The sequence below is a fragment of the Lynx canadensis genome, chromosome D4 (assembly GCF_007474595.2).
Source record: "Lynx canadensis isolate LIC74 chromosome D4, mLynCan4.pri.v2, whole genome shotgun sequence".
Taxonomy (NCBI): domain Eukaryota; kingdom Metazoa; phylum Chordata; class Mammalia; order Carnivora; family Felidae; genus Lynx; species Lynx canadensis.
The window spans coordinates 70,830,692-70,849,845 of record NC_044315.2 but is presented as its reverse complement, the minus strand read 5'-3'; the positions used below and the strand labels follow the sequence as shown (position 1 = coordinate 70,849,845).

At 41.4% G+C, this 19,154-nt stretch overlaps 1 protein-coding gene and 1 non-coding gene across 2 annotated transcripts in view; both read left to right on the top strand.

The window, feature by feature from the left end:
• SVEP1 (sushi, von Willebrand factor type A, EGF and pentraxin domain containing 1) overlaps positions 1–19,154 on the top strand; it is a 196,835-nt gene that overhangs the window by 174,731 nt on the left and 2,950 nt on the right. The window contains 6 exon segments of the mRNA XM_030293777.1: positions 2,499–2,672; positions 4,282–4,458; positions 8,408–8,578; positions 10,375–10,470; positions 12,342–12,437; positions 17,235–17,328. Of these exon segments, the coding sequence (XP_030149637.1) occupies positions 2,499–2,672; positions 4,282–4,458; positions 8,408–8,578; positions 10,375–10,470; positions 12,342–12,437; positions 17,235–17,328 (808 nt within the window).
• Positions 17,548–17,657, top strand: LOC115500187. The gene has a single exon (XR_003964434.1). It is a non-coding gene; the product is annotated as a U6 spliceosomal RNA (small nuclear RNA).

The window sequence follows — 19,154 nt, the reverse complement described above, 5'->3', positions numbered from 1 at the left end:
TCTAGCTTACTTGATTGTGAGAATACAGCATATCATACATAAAACATTCAAAATATTTGTTAATCAACTGTTTATGTCATCAGCAAGGCTTCCGGTCAACAGTAGACTACTGGTTTCTTAAGTTTCTGGGGATTCAAAAGTTATACATGGATTTTTGACCGCATGGGGTGTTGGCGCCCCTAACCCCCATGTTGTTCAAGTGTCAACTGTATTTAGATACAAGTAGTTACAAGCCTATCAAAGTGGCAGGCTTTAAACTTTTTTTCTTAATAATCGTGGGGAATCATCAAATTTTCAAATTAGAATTGGCTTCTTAGATTCTAGTCAAGCAGCTTCTTAGATGATTCAACTGGACTAGATTGGATTAAGTCCAAGATCAGATAGATTTATTTATCTCACTAAATAAGTAAATGGGGACTAGGAGAAGTGAAGTGACCTACCCAGTATCATAAATTAAGTTAGTGTCAAAGCTGCCGCTAGGACTCAAGGTTGTTTCCACGTGTCTTCTGGGGTAGAGTAATGATTTGATTTTATATACACAGGAATCTTACATTCTTAAAGGAATATTGTGTGGTTGAAACTCAGTGGGGAATATATGACTATTTTTAGTTCTCCAAAACTTGTATATATTATACAGAAAAATATTTTTTTTTAAGTTTACTTATATGTCTTGAGAGAGAGAGAGTGCACGAGTGGGGGGCGTGCAGAGAGAGAGGGAGGACAGAGGATCTGAAGCAGGCTCTGCACTGACAGCAGAGAGCCCAGTGCAGGGCTTGAACTCATGAACCGTGAGATCATGACCTGAGTGAAGTCAGACTTTTAACTGACTGAGCCACCCAGCTGCCCCAGAAAAATATTTTTTAAAGATATTGAGTGATATCTCAAGTCACAGAAAGGCATCATTGGGGATTCCTGATAATAGCATTTTTTTTTTTTAATCTCAGCTGTTCATGATTAAAATAAAATGTAGGAACATATTTGCAGGGAATGGGAGAGAGGAAAGAAAAGGAAACATGGAGATCTGGCATAGGAACCCACCATGGCATTGGTGAGGGAATTGTTTTAGTTCTGCAGTGGATATAAATCAAACTGCAATGACAATGGTTTGTACAGTTGCTCTCTCTGAAATGCAAGATAGTAATAAGTTTTGTATGAATCCTATTATTATCTGCGGGTTTTTTTCTTTCTAAATTACTAAATACGTGACACAAGTTCTTGGCAGAAAGTTAAAAAACACAAATAAGCAAAAAGAAAATGATAGTTTGAATTCCACCACTCATGGATAAAAAAAAAAACTATTGGTATTTTACATATTTTATTATACACCTTTTTTCTGAGGCATATAAAAAATACAGATATTTCTGTGGGGGAAAAGTGCTCATACTGAGCAACCTGATTTGAAAGATTCTTATATAATTATGGAATTGTTAAATATATTGATATCTGTATTATCAGTTTTCAGGGAAGCCTGTTCACATCAATATGATTCTCAAAGTGTGGCCCACAGACCAGCAGCATCAATAGCAGCTGAATCTTGTTAGAAATGCAAGTTCTCGGGGCGCCTGGGTGGCTCAGTCGGTTGAGCGTCCGGCTTCGGCTCAGGTCACGATCTCACGGTTTGTGGGTTCGAGCCCCGCGTCGGGCTCTGTGCTGATGCCTCGGAGCCTGGAGCCTGCTTTGGATTCTGTGTCTCCCTCTCTCTCTGCTCCTCCCCCACTCATGCTCTGTCTCTCTCTCTCTCAAAAATAAACATCAAAAATATTTAAAAAAAAGAAAAAGAAATGCAAGTTCTCAGGCCCTACCCCAACCCTGTTGAACCAAAATTTGCATTTTAACAAAATCCCTAGGTGATTCCTGTGCGCATTAGTTTGAAAGCACCGCGTTACTTTTAGCCTTCAGCACACTGGGACGCCCTAAGGGAGCTTTGAAAAATCCATTGCCCAGATCAATCAGGTCAGAATCTCTGGGGGTAGAACCCCACATCAATATGTTTTTAAAGCTCCCAGGTAATTCCAAGGTACAGCCAAAGTTAAGATCCGTGGTCTCAGTATACGGAATACTCACCGGGCTGGAAGAGGCCCAGAGAAGTCAGTTAGTGTCTAATCCATTGGCTCTCAACCCTGAGTGACCATTAGAAATCATTTGGGGTGCTTTTAATACCAGAAGTTCGGCCACAACACAGAGATACTGATTCGTTTGGTCTGAGACAGGGCTTGCTCATTTATACCCCCAGCACTAGTAATGACAAAAGGTAGCAATAGACATAAAGACAGCTAGAGTCAATAGGCAAAATGCCAGTCTTGAATCACCTGCATGTATGAATCCAAAACTTAGACACGCTGGGGTTTTTTCTTCCTTCAAAACGTATCCTTGTATCTCACATATGAGCAGCCTATAATATTTTATACGATGCACTGAGTACCTTTAGCAATTGTAGCAGAAGAAGGAAAGAGGGTTGGAAGAAGCATGTAATATGAGGCTTTTATTTTTCTTTCCAGAGACCAGGTGTGAAGCTCCTCTTGGGTTTCTGAACGGGAAAGCCAAAGTCGAAAACACTGCTGCTGGACCCAGTGTGGCATATTCCTGTAACAGAGGGTACAGCCTTGAAGGGGCACCTGAGGCATACTGCACTGAAAACGGAGCTTGGAGCCACCCAGTTCCTTTCTGCAAACGTGTGTGTTGACTCTAAGAGAGGTTTTAATCAGATTCAGTTTCATGATTAATTTCCCCAGTGTCTGAAACAGAGGAAACTCCACTGAGTGAGACTGACCCAGAGAAAGCAATCAGTGTATATCCAAACCAAATACTGTGGGCTATTTTTAAAACCTACTTATATTATCTGAAATATCCTAAGAATTGGCTTTCGTCAAATTCCTTGGATGATTACAGGTAGTCCAAGGCACTGATAAAAAATGCAAGTTAATGAAAAAATTTTCACACAAGTGTGTAATGAATCTGACTGGGGCTGTGAAAAGGGTGAAGAAAGAATATATTAATGTCTAATTTTAATATAATAAAGTATATACATATATATAATGAATGAAGATAATTTAGAAGCATTAGAATGAAAACAATATTCACATGTAAGATCTGAACTGAGGGAGTTCTGGTTATTGTTTCAAGTGTTATAATGCAGTAACTGAGCCTTCAAGACTTAGCTGATGCCTTCCTCACTCACAAACACCTCTTGTGCGCACTGAAAATCAGGAAAACCAAAACTGCTGAAATATATGTTAATATGTGTGTCACACACTTGCAGTGAGAAGTCTTTGTGCTATCATCATTGCTGTTTTTCCTTCAGACCTACAAAATGAATCCACTCTTAGAAATAAGACTTGAAAACACTACAATTGAAGTTCTAATATCCTGTTCATGGTAGTGTAAGTCTAAAGTTAATATCAGCTTACTTAGAAATGTCTGCCAATTCTCTGGGTCGTCCTTCTGTAGGATGTTCAGTTAAAGAGAGTAAAGTGACAACGAGAAGCATTTACTCTGCATTTTTAATATTTTTTTCTTCATATATATAAATGAAAAAAAGGGGGGAATGTTGATGCACTCCGTGATTTCTAGCACACCTCTTGTTTCCCTAGTGTTGAGCCATCATTTCAAACAACTATTTAATTTCCCATCTTAGAATTTTGGGGCAATGTGTGAGTGGTGACTAACTTGGGGTTTTCAGACTTTAACTGATCTTATCCTTAAAAATAATGTCATGTGGATACAAAACAAATATTTTTTGTTTTATTTTTTTAACACTACTTTTAAAAATATTTATTCATTTATTTTGAGGGGGTGCGGGGAGAACTGCGAGCAGGGAAGGGCAGAGAGAGAGGGAGAGAGAATCCCAAGCAGACTCCACGCTGCCACCAGAGTCCCACGTGGGGCTCGAACTCACAAACTGTGAGATCAAGACATGAGCCACCCGAGCCACCCAGGCACCCTCCTTTTTTTATTTTAGAGAGCGGGGGCAGAGAGAGAGAGGGACAGAGAAAGAGAATCTTAAGCAGGCTCCCTGCTCAGCATGGAGCCCGACGTGGGGCTCAGTCTCACAACCCTGAGATCACAACCTGAGCCAAAATCTAAAGTCAGGTGCTTACAGACTGAGCCACCCACCTGCCCCCAAACCGAGGTTTTTTGTTTTTTTCTTAATGTTTGAAGTTCCATATTTTTAAGCCTCATTATCATAACTGTGAACCCAGCTCCTACAGGGCTCACCCCACTCTGCATTTGAAGAAATCAGAAAAGAGAATATCAGTAAGCATTGTTTTTTCTGTTTAACAGCAAATCCATGCCCTGTTCCTTTTGTGATTCCTGAGAATGCTCTGCTTTCTGAAAAGGAGTTTTACGTTGATCAGAACGTGTCCATCAAGTGTAGGGAAGGCTTCCTGCTCCAAGGCCGGGGCGTCATTACCTGTAACCCCGACGAGACGTGGACACTGACAAGTGCCAAATGTGAAAGTAAGTAAATGGAGATGGAAGCCATTTCATCTCATGAGTGCAGAATGTTTTCTCATCCTTGTGAGATTATTTTCAATCAAGTAACTTAAATGTAGATATTTAGGTCTCTGTCTTATCGTGGTTATCGGCTTCTGTGTTGACAATTTTTAAAATTAAAAAAAAAAAAAAGATCTTTGCATTCCAAACATAAAAAGGGAAAAATCTTCCCAGAAGTAGGCTAAAACCTACCTGACCAGAATTCACTGAAGAGATTTTCAAAACATGCTCTTCTAGGAATGAGCAAAATATTGAATCTAAAATACGTATTTTTTTTGAGGTACCTGTCTGGCTCAGCGGGTAGAGCATGCAGCTCCTGATCTCAGGGTCCTAACGTCAAGCCCCACACCGCGCATGGAGATTACTTAAAAAAAATAAAATAAGGCACGCCTGGGTGGCTCAGTCGGTTAAGTGTCTGACTCTTGATCTTGGCTCAGGTCTTGATCTCAGGACTGTAAGTTGAGGCCTCATGGTGGGTTCCATGCTGGCCATGAAGCCTACCTAAAAATAAGTAAATAAGTAAATAAATAAAATACATATTTTCCCCATATTCTGAGAGTCCCCAGACTATAGGCTGTGGATGCTTTACAATACGAAAATGATTCCACATTGGTTCTCAAACTTGAACCACCTAGAGGGCTTGTTTAAAACAGGTTTCTGGGGGCGCCTGGGTGGCGCAGTCGGTTAAGCGTCCGACTTCAGCCAGGTCACGATCTCGCGGTCCGTGAGTTCGAGCCCCGCATCGGGCTCTGGGCTGATGGCTCAGAGCCTGGAGCCTGTTTCCGATTCTGTGTCTCCCTCTCTCTCTGCCCCTCCCCCGTTCATGCTCTGTCTCTCTCTGTCCCAAAAATAAATAAACGTTGAAAAAAAAAATTAAAAAAAAAAAATAAAACAGGTTTCTGGACCCCACCCTAGAATGTCTGATTCAGCGAGGCCCAAGAATCTGCCTTTTGAACAAGCTCCCAGGTGTTGCTGCGGGTCCCGGAACCAAACGATTTGAGACCCTCCTGGCTAGCACCATGTGATACATCACATGTCATCTGGCGGCATCTCTTATTGCCTTGTGATAACTCTTGACATCTCTTCACATACACTTCCTGCACTGAAAACATCTCCCCTGCCCAACGTTCTGCCCTCCGGCTCCCTTGTACTCCAAGCTACTCCCTCTGCAGCAGTCAGTGAACAAATTCTCATCAAGTCTAACCAGATGCAAGACACTGGGCTATATAGTCAACAACTATATCATGCCTACAATAGCGTCTATCTTTAGAACACTTGCACCCCAGTTGTGAAGTGCGAAGGCCATGGGGATTGTAGAGTCAGAGAAGACCTGGGTTTGAATTCTATCCTCAAAACTTTCTAAGTCAGAACTTATTCCAGTGCCCTAACTTCTCCGAACCTTCGGGCTCTCCTGTGTTAGTGACACCAATAATAGTTATCTTGTAAGTTTGCTTTGAAGAGTAAATGAACTGGTGTATTTTAGCAGTGTCCCCTGGTAGGAGGAGATGCACCAATGGCCCAAGTGCCTGGAGTTTCAACTAGCAGCCTACTACAGCATTAGAATTTTGATTTTAGGGCACCTGGGTGGCTCCGTCGGTCAAGTGTCCAACTTTGGCTCAGGTCATGAACTCACAGTTCCTGAGTTTGAGCCCCGCACCGGGCTCTGGGCTGACCGCCTGGAGCCTGGAACCTGCTTCAGATTCTGTGTCTCCCTCTCTCTCTCTCTCTGCCCCTCCCTCACTCACACTCCGTCTCTCTCTCAAAAATAAATACACATTTAAAAGATTAAAAAAAAAAAAAAAATTTTGATTTGACTCCAGGGAACATATACTATGCTTTTAGTCTTATAAAATCTACTCCAAGTGAAATAGGAAGCATTACGTGTGTATAAACCTTGACCACCAGCCTGGACTAAAGCAGGCCAAGTGGCCTGATTTCTGCACGCATATCCTCACATCGGTCTTGGCTCCCTGACAAATACCACTCCGAGTACTGGAAGAAAAAGCAAGGAGAGACATGCACTCTGGTGCATGCTTAATTATTCCTCAATATTCTTGAGAGGATCAGGGGTTGCCTTGGAGAGAAGGAGACAGTTTCTACCATTGTTTGTTATCCTCAATCCCTCTTCTGTATTTTCTATTAAAGCAAAGCCTCTGGCTTAGAAGAAAGTATCTTCCCTGAGAGACATGAGCAACAACTTCCCTCATTTTTTTGTCACCTCATCCTGATATCTGTCCTTACGAGTCAGCGACTCAAATTCAGTGTGTCTAGGAATCACCAAGGGTAGTAAGATGTAGACTCATAAGCTAGAAACTCCCAGAATTTGCACTTTAAAAAAAAATGGTAATGTTTATTTATTTTTGAGAGAGACAGAGAGACGGAGCACGAGCAGGGGAGGGGCAGAGAGAGAGGGAGACACAGAATCGGAAGCAGGCTCCAGGCTCTGAGCCATCAGCCCAGAGCCCGACGCGGGGCTCGAACTCACGGACTGCAAGATCATGAGCTGAGCCAGAGTCAGATGCTTAACTGACCGAGCCACCCAGGCGCCCCCCCAAAATTTGCACTTTTAATGTGAACCCAAGGTGATTCCCATATAGGTGGTTTGAAATCCATGCTTTGATCACTTCGGTGAACCAGCCATGATCTTTCTACATGCTATTCACCCCAACCTGGAAGCTTCATAGCCTCCACTCAAGCTTTGTAGCCTAGTCCAAATGCTACTCTCACTGCGATTTGTATCTTGACAGTCCTAGGCATAATTAGTGACGTTCACCTTGATTTTCCCATAGAATAGTCTCCAAGCCTCTATGACAGCTGTCTCTTAAATTGCCCATCTTCTTCCCACTACTCTGAGTAAAGGGGCAGCATTTTCTTCATCAATTTCTTTTCCAGTTTCCAATAAATATTTGATTTAAGTATTTACATTAATACATATTTGATATCCGATTCGTTTAATTAATGTCTGTAACCACCTTAGAGAGAAAAGAAAATTTAGAAAAATCGTACACATTGTTAATTTCCACCGACAAGTTCTTAATGGTATTATGTCCACAGTCACCTTTTAAAAGCCAATTCAGGGAGAGTCATCCAAAAAGTTAGACTTCTACAAACTGGATATCGATTGGAGCACCAACTCTAATTCAACCCTTGTCTTGTGAGCCTCCCCAGAACGACTCCCCAGTTATCTCAACGCTTCTTAAAGCAAAATTAGTTACAAGATTTTTTATTGAAATTTACATACAGTACGGGGGTGCCTGAGCGGCTCAGTCAGTTGAACGTCCAACTCTTGATTTTGGCCCAGGTCATGATCCCAGGGTCGTGAGATCGAGCCCCACATCAGGCTGCTCACCAAACGTGGGGCTTGCTTGGGATTCTCTCTCTCTCTCTCTCTCTCTTAAAATAATAAAAATTAAAAATATACAGTATGCATCACTTTTAAAATTATCATTCATTCTCACACGTTTCATAAGTGACAAGTCACTGCTTTACAGTCTTGAAAAGAAGGAAACTGATGTGAAACCTTGAATGTTGTAAACCTCATCAAAGTGTGTAAATTGAGTCTCTAAAGGCTAGAGACAATATTCATCCATTTACTCATTTTTCAAATTTGTTATCAAGAGCCCACTGCATGTCAGTTGCTACTCTAGGCACTAATAAAACAGCCTTGATGGAATCTGCAATACTGCAATTAATGATCTTTACTCTAACACAATAGACTACAAATAGTCCCCATGCTTCTCCTCTTGTAATTTGATAAACATCCTGCATTGAAGTTCTCTTGGAAGCCACCTCTCTGGTGCTATTTGATCTTTGCTCTTGAAATTAATTCAGTCTTTGAGATGAGACTGTGTTCTCTCTCATCCGCTGGCTGGGTTAGTAGCACAGGCTCAATTGTGCTTTTGTTTTCCTGTAGAAATATCTTGCGGTCCACCAACTTTTGTAGAAAATGCCATCACTCGAGGCGTGCGTTATCAGTATGGGGACATGATCACCTACTCCTGCTACAGTGGATACATGTTGGAAGGTCCCCTAAGGAGTGTTTGCCTGGAGAATGGAACCTGGACATCACCTCCTGTTTGCAGAGGTAAGGAAATATTTGAATGGTTATTTCTCATTGAAACTGTAGAGAAATGTATATGGAAGTCTGGGGAGGCCAACAGCTAGGATGCCTGCTCTGTTCTTTTTCCTTGGCTTTAAATTTTCTCTTGGGGCCCCTGGGTGGCTCAGTTGGTTGAGCGTCTGACTTCAGCTCAGGTCATGATATCACGGTTTGTGGGTTCGAGCCCCGCGTCAGGCTCTGTGCTGACAGCTCAGAGCCCGGAGCTGTTTTGGATTCTGTGTCTCCCTCTCTCTCTGCCCCTACCCCACTCGCACTCTGTCTCCCTCTTTCTCTCTCAAAAATAAACATTAAGAAAAAATTTTTAAAAATAAATACATTTCCCTTGACGTTTGTGTCATTTTCCTTAACATTCTGGGTTTGAGTTTTAAAAGCTTTCACACAAAACTCTGGCCCAGCACACTGCCCCTTCCTGAGTCAATCATGGCTCCTCAGGGAAGTGCTTGTGCTCTCTTGGCGTGTTCTCCAGCTGCTAGGGGGAGCTGTGTCATGTCTGAGCCACGAGGACACCTCTCGGATGCTCAGGTGTTTCAGCAGATTCCAGTTCCACACTCGCATCCTGGGCAGACCCCTAGCCCCGCTGGGGACGGGATAGCCCGCCCAGTGGGCAGATTCAGAGGGAAGAGGTACCAGTCAGCACCAGGGAAGCGGAGCCCCAGGTCTCCCTGGCCACGCTGGGGGCTGGTGACAAGCACTCTGAGTTCATGTGAGCACGGCTGTCTCTTCATTTGGTGCACTGAATTGGCAAACCCAAGGATGAATTGTGTATGTGCACTCAATAAAATCTTCCTTGGGGGAAGAAGGTTCTGTGCTTAAAATTCTGCAAAATTGAAAGAAGTAGACAATGAGGCATCCTGGTATGTCCTAAAACTTATACTTTTCTATAAAACAGATTTGTTTTGTTTTGTTTTGTTTTGTTTTGTTTTACAAATCACAGTGATTGTTCCATTCTACTGAAAGTCAGGAGCTATGCTAGTGAACATGACAAACATTAACCCAGGAACTAAAAGAATAATCTAATTGTTGAATGGGTTGTTCACACAGCCGCGTGAACAATGGTTGGATTTGGATTTGGGGTGAAAAGGCCAAAGTCTTTAATGACCTGTGGGGTTGGGAGAATTGAGGAAATCCATGAATGAATGGCCTCAAAAGAGGCAAGGGCAATTGCAAGAGCTGGAAGGAGATTGTCTGACAGCAGCAGTGAGAACTGAGATCACTTACAGGCGAGATGTAAGAGAAGGTACAACCTCTTCCTCGTGAGAGGGCAGCTGAGGAGGTGACATCCTCAAAGAATAGCCCAAGTTTCCCTCAAAACCAGAAGGCAAATGAGAGTTGTGTGTTTGCTTTGCTTGCTTGTTTGTGTCTTCACTTGTTTATTTTAAGACACTGAGTGACAGAGGCAGCACCAAAGAGCTATTGGCCATCAAAGGGCACCTTCGGAAGGGCATTTCCACATCTTCTGGAAGAGGCATTTCCCCTGGGGCAGACCAAAAGAGATTATCTTTGGTCTAAACCACCTTGTCCCCTTCTGCTCTGAACCCCCAGGTTATTAAATTTTGGAAGCCATATTCCCAGAACTACCCAAGCTTGTATATGCATTTTTCTCAAAACCCTCACGTTAACCCCTCGCTGAATCTTGAGATTCGGTTTTGTTTCTCTTCTGTAAAACTTGACTCAAGGAAATATAAATAAGGAATCCTATCTTCTGACAGACACTCTTCTATAATTCCCTAGATCTGTGACCCATCCTGCTTCTTTTCCAGCTGTCTGTCGATTCCCATGTCAGAATGGAGGTATCTGCCAACGACCAAATGCCTGTTCCTGTCCAGATGGCTGGATGGGGCGCCTCTGTGAAGAACGTGAGTCTCCTCAGACCTTACATACGATGTCCTTAAATCTTACTTTGAGTCCTGATACCTTGCCTGGAAGCTGCCAAATCAGGGGAGTTACTAGGAACTGGTTTTACTGGTGGAAGGAACTCATTTGCTTTTGGTGGGCTTTACTGGTGGAAGGAGCTCATTTGGTCCTGTGGTAGACCAGACAAAAGCATCTGGAGTCTATCTGAATATGTCAATTGGTTGCAGAAGAATTGGAATATAAGTGACCTTGAAAACACAGTTATCAAGAGCCGTCTCCACACATACCTCCTGTCACAAATTCCCAAGAATCTTCTTGGGAAGGAGTTTATAATAGAGGGTTTCCCAGCCCCCATCTTCTCCTACCTCAAGTCAATTTATATACTGTGTCTCTCATTGCTGCAGTTGGGATAAATTCACAGCATTGCATAACATTGTACTTTGTGTGTCGTATTTGCAACCCACCATTCACTCTTTTGCACTAGGGGTGGTTCTTCCCAACTTAAAAAAAAAAAAAAATAGGGGAAGCGGTCACTCCTGTATCTACACAACGCTTAGTAAATTAATACAGAATTTTGATCCTTGTAAGTTTGAATTTGAACTTGCGGGAGAAAGTGAATAAGTGATTTTGAAAAAAATTTTAATGTCTAAACTATTCTTTATTTTAATATCTTAAAAAAATATATGTGGGGAAAAATTATTGCCTGTTTCATTGGGAGTGGCATATGGAAATCACATCCAGGGTCATTCATGTGATGGCTCTTGGCCTCTATCAGTTTTATCATTTTTTTGAAGGCCAGACATGTCATAAGAGATTCTAAAACTGTTTTGAGTGTAACTATTTCAACTAATCTAGAAAGAAAAAAAATATACAATGGAAATAAATTTAGGCCAACAACTCACCAAAGCAAGTGTTCTCACACTGAGTAAGAAAGAAGAAGAATTATGTTTTTCCTCCCTCTGCTCTGCTATCATTCTTTCCCATTTAGAGCTCCCAAACTTGACCTGCTTTAATGCTAAGCATCCAAAGACCGGGGAAACATTTACCCTGGGGGACCCTGACAGCAGGCCTCGCTTGGTTCACAGAGCACGTGCCTGTGCTACTGCATTAGACCAGGGTTCCCCAAGCTTTAAGGTGCATACGCGCCACCTAGGAGATGTGAAATGCAGATTCTGATTCAGTAGTTCTGGGTTGGGACCTGCGATTCTGCATTTTGTAGCCAACTCCTAGGTAATGCTATTGGCTGGAGAACTGTGCTTTGAGTAGCAAGCCAATAGACAGTCTCACTCCTTCTAAACAGACTATTCCCTTTTAAGGAGCTCAGTAATTTCTAGGAAAAATGATCACTGGGGACAGTGTAGGAGAGGCCTCACTCAGTCCCCATCAGGCCTTTGCTTCAAGGAAATAAAGGATGAGCTGTTCCATCACTACTAATGTGTTGCCAACACCGGCCTACAGAGAGCCCATCTGACCCGTTCTTAGATTTAATTCGAGACAATAAGAGAGCCTCGAGACGGCCAAACTTCTTGAGCACTTTATGTAATTTGAAAAGGAAATTTGAAACAATAATAACGGGAGAACATTCTGCTTATCCTGTGAAGAGAAAGCACAGCACTTAGCGGACATCGATCACGGTGTATCCTCTCTAAAAGAGTGCATTTGGAACTAGAGTCATTTCATTAGACTAAAGGTCCAGACTTACTTTCCTGATTGTGTTTTTCCAGTGATACTGATTAATAAACAGAACACATCCGGGGAGACTATCTAGTGGGTCATTCAAGGTTTTACTCCTCCCGGAAAACGGTTTGTGAACACTTGAACGTATGTCTGAGTGTGTGTGTTTTGATTTAATCCCTGTCGATCTCCTTTCTAGCAATATGCATCCTCCCCTGTCTGAACGGTGGTCGCTGTGTGGCCCCTTATCAGTGCGATTGCCCACCTGGCTGGACGGGGTCCCGCTGTCATACAGGTAGGTCTTCTCTCTGGGTTTGTTTTCTTGGTGACTTGGCTCCATGAGGCCCTGGAGAACATTGATGAGTATGACTCAGATTCAGAGGTGGCAGTGAAACAAAAGGATGCCAAGGTTTTTCACAAATCCCCCAAGATGGTGTCTTGAATGATAGTCTCAATGCTGAACTCTACGGCTGCTTCGTAGGCACCTGTCAGGGTCGTGAACCAAAGAAGAGCTTCTAAGTCAGCTCAACCGCCTGCCTTCTTCACGTCATCTGCTCTGTTTGCAGAATATCGAGAAAGCATGCAGAGGTTCAGAAGAATATTTATTTTAAGCTCTGTGAAACTAAGTTACTGTATTTGTGGTGACTAGAAAGAACGCAACCCTGAATAAAAACCATTTAAGTTAAAGTGGAAATCTCCTCAAAGAGATGGTTCCTTCGTGGACAACAGTAACAAACTGTTGTTCATTGATTGGTGACAAATGTTGTCCCCTTAACCTTTGCCTGTCTCGAATATTTACTCTTCTGTACTTTGAGGTCTTAACTGATTATCGATCTGTCCTTGCTCCTACTAGATTATATGCCACTTGAGGGCAGGGATGCTTCTTCATGATCTTTGTATGTCTGCTACCTAGCATAGTGCCTGCATATGATCAGTTTCTCATATCGAATAAATGAATCTGCTTGAAATGACAGGTTTTGGGGCGCCTGGGTGGCTCAGTCCGTGAAGCATCCAGCTTCAGCTCAGGTCATGATCTCACGGTCTGTGGGTTCAAGCCCCGAGTCGGGCTCTGTGCTGACAGCTCAGAGCCTGGAGACTGCTTTGGATTCCGTGTGTGTGTCTCTCTGTCTCTGCCCCTCCCTTGCTCATGCTCTGTCTCTCTCTGTCTCTCATTAAACGTTAAGTTTTTTTTAAAAAAAAATGAATGACAGGTTTTTAAAGTCTGAAATCTTTAGACAACTGTTTAAAGAACAGAACTTGCTGTATTTATTTGTATTATGTCTAACACTCTACCATCCCTCGTGAAAGCAGTATTTATACCACCTCTCTGGTGGGTAAAACATCAAGTAGAACAGGCATATTGGCACCAGGGTTTGGCATGAACTCTAAGGCTCGGTGACCATGTAATTTAGCTTTCACACTAGGGCATTTTTTGAGTGAAAGGGGTACTATTAATAAGTAAACCAAGGGAATGGGAGTGAAACATACTGTCACAGGCAAAATCACACGTGTAGTCACCCTCCCTCAAGCCAAACAGCCACCCATGAATGTAGGAAAGGAAAAACCTACCAGAGGAAGCCAAATGTGAAGCTTTTGTTTGAAACTCTAAACGCAATCTATATAGTGTTTGTTTCTAACAAGTCAGCTGTGATGTTTTATCTGCCTTTCTCAAATTGAAGTCACATGCAGACGAGTCTGGCCCTTTTCCAGGCATCTTACTCTGCAGCGGGGGCACCGCTTTTCGAGATGGAGGCATCCTTGAGTCTCCTGCTCCTTCCTCTGCGATCACCAGTATCAGCCCCTTTCTGTTTCTTCCTGCACGGTATCTCCTACATCCTCCTCTGTCCTCGCTGTCACCAGCTAGTAAAAGATCTCTTGTTGGAATCACTGTCAGAGTCTATTGATGAATCTTTCTGTCTCCATTTCCCAGCTAGACATCACTATGTACCACTTTGGGCTTATCTTTTTGCCCTATTTAGGAACCTAACATGGTTCCCTATTGTCTCCATATCCAGCCCAAATTTTTCAGCCCAAATTCTTCTAACCTCCAAGGTTCTGCCTAAATTGGCTTCAGCACACCTGATAAAACTCAGTTCCCATCCTACCAATCCCATACCATCCCCCGCAGTGATGGCTTCTTCATTACCCCCAAATAGTCAGTCCCTTCTCCCCGCATCTCTCAGCACAAACTCACAGTCTCCCTCTTTCCCCACCTCTTTCCCCTACCTCTTCCTCTTATCCCCAAACTTGCTTTATACCACAATAATCTATTTTCTAACATTCCATTTCTGTAGATACTACACAGTTAGTTAGAACCATGAAGTTTAAAGCTCCATTGATCTGCTTTATTTGTATTTCTTTTAGCTCCTTGGCTCCCTAACTAGAATAAGCTCCCTAATGATGCTGCATCATATAGTGTTCCTTTCTTGTTAACCTCGCAGCAGCTATCTTGGCACCTGCTTACACCCCCTACATATTAAGCAGACAGCAGTGTATGAAACAGGAGAAAAGATGCAGAATGGCCTCTAAGTAGATAATTCTAGCTAATTGAATTCTCTAAAAGGGGCTCTGCCAACAGTGAAGATAAGTACACTAACCAAGTAAAGACATTCAGAAGTCTTCACAAGCATAGAATCAGAAAAGCGAGAGTAGTCACCAAAAGATCATTCTAGTCAAAAGTGTGGAAGCGTAACACAGGTGTGTTCACCATAGCAGGACTGAAGCCATAGAGGGAATGTAGGGGTGTGGCTGGAAATGAAGCTGTAAAGATGGACAGAGCCAGAGTAGAAAAATGCAATGGGTGCCAAGTTCAAGGTGCTGGATTAGGTCTTACGAGCAACAGAAGCCACTGAAGGGTTTTAAGCAGGAAAATCATACGATCGGATTTTCTTTTAGAAAAGTGATTTTGGCAGCAGTATGGAAAATGGCAGAAAGTAATACTTGCAATAGGGAGACCACTTAGGAAGTTATCAAAGCAGAATTGGCAAGATGTAATGAATTCTGAAAAAATGATAACCAAAAAAGATGTATTTGAGAGAAGTTACTGTTTTGTTATAGATACACTGCAGCGGGAGAGGTCTGAGAAGAGTCAAGACTGATACAGCTTTGGGGCCCCTGAGGGAAAGGCGGTGCCATTTACTGAGATAGAGAACCCAAGAGGAGCAGGTGTGAATGTATGGTTAAGGAGTTAAGTATGTACATGTTGAGTTTGAGGAGCCCATGAAACCTGCAAGGGAGAGGTCTGATAAGGAGTTGAATGACGGTTTGAGTTCCCAGAAGATACATCTAGATTGAAGAGGGTGGTATGTGAGTCATCACTGGAAAACATACACGAAGAAAAATGTAAGACGGTGCAGAAGGCACATAGCATGAGAAGGTAGCCTAAAATGGAATATTGGGGGCACCCATATTATAGGGAAGGAGGAAGGTGTTAAGCTATTAGACAAGGAAGTGAAATGAATTTGTTAGTACTGTCAGGAACCACTGAATCATCATGCTATTGAAAAGGAGTAATTTGGGGTGCTTGGGTGGCTCAGCTCAGGTCATGATCTCACGGTTCACAAGATCAAGCTGCCATCAAGGTCTGCACTGATAGTGCAGAGATTTATTTATCTCAAAATAAATTAACATTTTTAAAAAATGAAAAGGAGTAAATTTTTTATTAGCAAGTGGAATCTATGGAGAGTTAGTTTTCAATGATTGGGTTTTATTTTTGTTATTTTTAATTCTGCTTTGTCTCATAATTTCCTCTTTGTTATGTGGCAAATACATGCCTTCTCTTGGCCCATACCTACTCTTAACTCCCCAAGAGAGCTCCCCACGGGCAAAGATGGTTTTACCTTTGTCCTCGCTCTTCCTACCTGGTGCTTGCATATCAAGTGCTTGGTACTTTCTGGAGTTTTCCCCATGTTTTATAAATAAGTGATAAAAGAAGTGGCATTTGTGGGGTGCCCAGGTGGTTCCGTCAGTTAAGCGTCCAACTTCGGCTCAGGTCCTGATCTCACAGTCTGTGAGTTCGAGCCCCACATCGGGCTCTGTGCTGACAGCTCAGAGCCTGCCCCCTGCTTCAGATTCTGTGTCTCCCTCCCTCTCTGCCCCTCCCCAACTCACGCTCTGTCTCTCCCTCAAAAATAAATAAACTTAAAAAATAAAAATAAAAAAAAGAAGTGACATTCATGTATATCTTACCAAAGATGAGTTTTTCATCTGGGGAAGGCTACTTGTCCAAGCAATAATGAGGGTAAAATCATGAGGCTGAAACTTTCTCATTTCCAACCTCCTTTCAACAAGAATTTTATTTTCTTCTTCCTCGAGAAAGTTTTTCGTTCTCTGTGATATATTAAACTTGCTGGTGGTAGGTCTTCATCAGTTTTTAGCATCTGTAAATTTTGTAGCAAGCAGAGTGTGGTTATGCCAAGATGGCCTTGTGAGAAAAGATGTCCGTATAGTAAATCTTTGGATGTTCACTCAGGGTTTTACCTGTGGCTAACTTTTAGTTCTATTCCAGGTTCTGCAATTCCAAGTAAAGCTGGTAAAAGCCCTGAAAATTGTGTTTTCTAGCAAATACAAGGAGCTTTTGAATCATCTGCTATTTTTATTTATTTGGTTTTTTTGTTGTTATTTGGATAATCTTTGTGTCTGATTATCATACGTGTCAATGTCTGGTGCAACAACGCAGTCAGTCATAGAATTCACTGCCAGCTCTCTCAAGTGATACATAGTCTCACTGAGCGCTTGAAAAATTCGCAGTTCAAAACGGTATACATCACATCGGTTGCATAAATAAAAAGAATTGCTGAGAAAAATCAGTGGATTTAATGTCATCAGCAGAGGTTTCAATACGCAGGCAGGACGTAACCTGGGACTTACATTTGCAACTTGACTAGCTTGGAAGGGAAAGGGAGGGATGGTGGGTAGTTCACATGAGACCCAAGGTCAAACAGAGTGGCAGGAATGTGTAATACAAATGGTCAGTGAGGAATGGGAGTGGCTGGAGTGGAAAGCAGCATCAGATCTTATTCTACACCTCTTCATGGATGTTTTCCAACCTGCTAAATATTAATTAAATAAATGCATGAATTTTTCATCCCAGCTGTTTGCCAGTCTCCCTGCTTAAATGGTGGAAAATGCATAAGACCAAACCGATGTCATTGTCTCTCAGCTTGGACAGGACATGACTGCTCCAGGTAAGACCATTAGAAGAAACAAATGTTTAACTATAACACAAAGAGATCAAAATTCAAGTTGAGTGTGTCCCAAAGGCCAGAACGTATCTCCAGTTTAAGTAGAAGCTTTTATTTTCCAAAAATATCTGCTTTCCGGTACTCTTTAAATTTGAACTAAAGCCACACAAAGAAATGTTAGTTAAGGATTGACAAAAGGGTATCTCACAAATAAATAATCTTGTGCTCACCTTTGGCAGCGCATAAAGTCAAAATTGGAACACTACAGAGAAAGTTAGCACGGCCTCCTCTAAAAGGATTGCATGCAAATTCATGCAACATTCCATAGTTTTCCAAACAAAAGAAAAAAGGTTTCATTAAACAAATAAATTAACTGCCTTCATGAACAGAAGATTGCATCCTTCATATGTAAGGTTGTAAAATAAATAATAAACAGTACATTTTAATGATGTTCATTTGCATTCCTGATTACAAAAAAAATACTATTGAAATTGATAAGAAATGTTTATTTTTAAAATCAAAACTCTTGTTTCATATTTTTAGTGTGTGTGTGTATATATATACATATATATATGTGTGTGTGTGTATATATATACATATATATATATGTATATATATATATTCAGTATTTAATTGACTAAAAAATTTTAGTGTAAAAATACATCTGTCAATTGGTTTCTCATTTCTAACCAGTAAGTGTGTTAGGTGAGAAAAGATTATCACAAAATTAAGTCTAAGGAAAAAAATATGTTTAAAATAATGTAAACTTTTTTATTGAAGAATAATTGACATACATTATATTAGTTTCAGGTATACGATATAATGATTTGATATTTGTATATATATTGTAAAATGATTACCACAGTAGATCTAGTTAGCATCCATCACCATATATAATTACAAAATTTTTTTCTCATGGTAAGAACTTTTAAGATTTGCTGTCTTAGGAATTTTCAAATATGCAACACAGTGTTTTAACTGTAGTCACCATGCTGTATGTTACATCCCCATGGCTTATTTATTTTATAACTAGAAGTTTGTACCTTTTGACTCCGTTCATCCATTTCACCCCCACCCCCTGCCTCTGGCAACCACCAATCCGTTTTCTGTATCTGTAAGGGATTTTTCTGGTTCTTTTAGATTCCACATATTAGTGAGACCATATGGTATTTGTCTTTCTCTGTCCAACTTATCTCACTTAGCATAAAGTCCTCAGGGGCCATCCATGTTGTTGTAAATGGCAAGATTTCATTCTCTCGTAGCTGAATAGTATTTCAGTGTGTGTGTGTGTGTGTGTGTGTGTGTGTGTGTGTGTGTGTGTCACATTTTCTTTATCCATTTATCAATTAATGGACACTTACGTTGTTTTCATATCTTGGCTATTATAAATAATGCTGCAGTGAACATGGTACATACATCTTTTCAAGTTCGTATTTTCATTTTCTTCAGAGAAATACCCAGAAGTACAAGTAGAATTGCTGGATTGGATGGCAGTTTTGTTTTTAATTTTTTTTTCTTCTTTGAGGCGCCTCCGTGCTGTTTGCATAGTATGCAATTTGCGTTCCTACCGACAATGCACAAACGTTCTCTTTTCTCCACATTCTTGCCGAAACTTGTTATTTCTTGTCTTTCTGATAATAGCCATTCTCCCTGGTGTGAGGTGATATCTCACTGTGGTTTTGATTAGCATTTCCCTGATGACTGATGATGTTGAGCACTTTTCATGTATCTATTGGCCTGCTATATGTCTTCTTTGGGAAAATGTGTATTCATATCCTCTGCCTATTTTTTAATCCAATTGTTTGGGGTTTGTTTTTATTTTGTTTTGT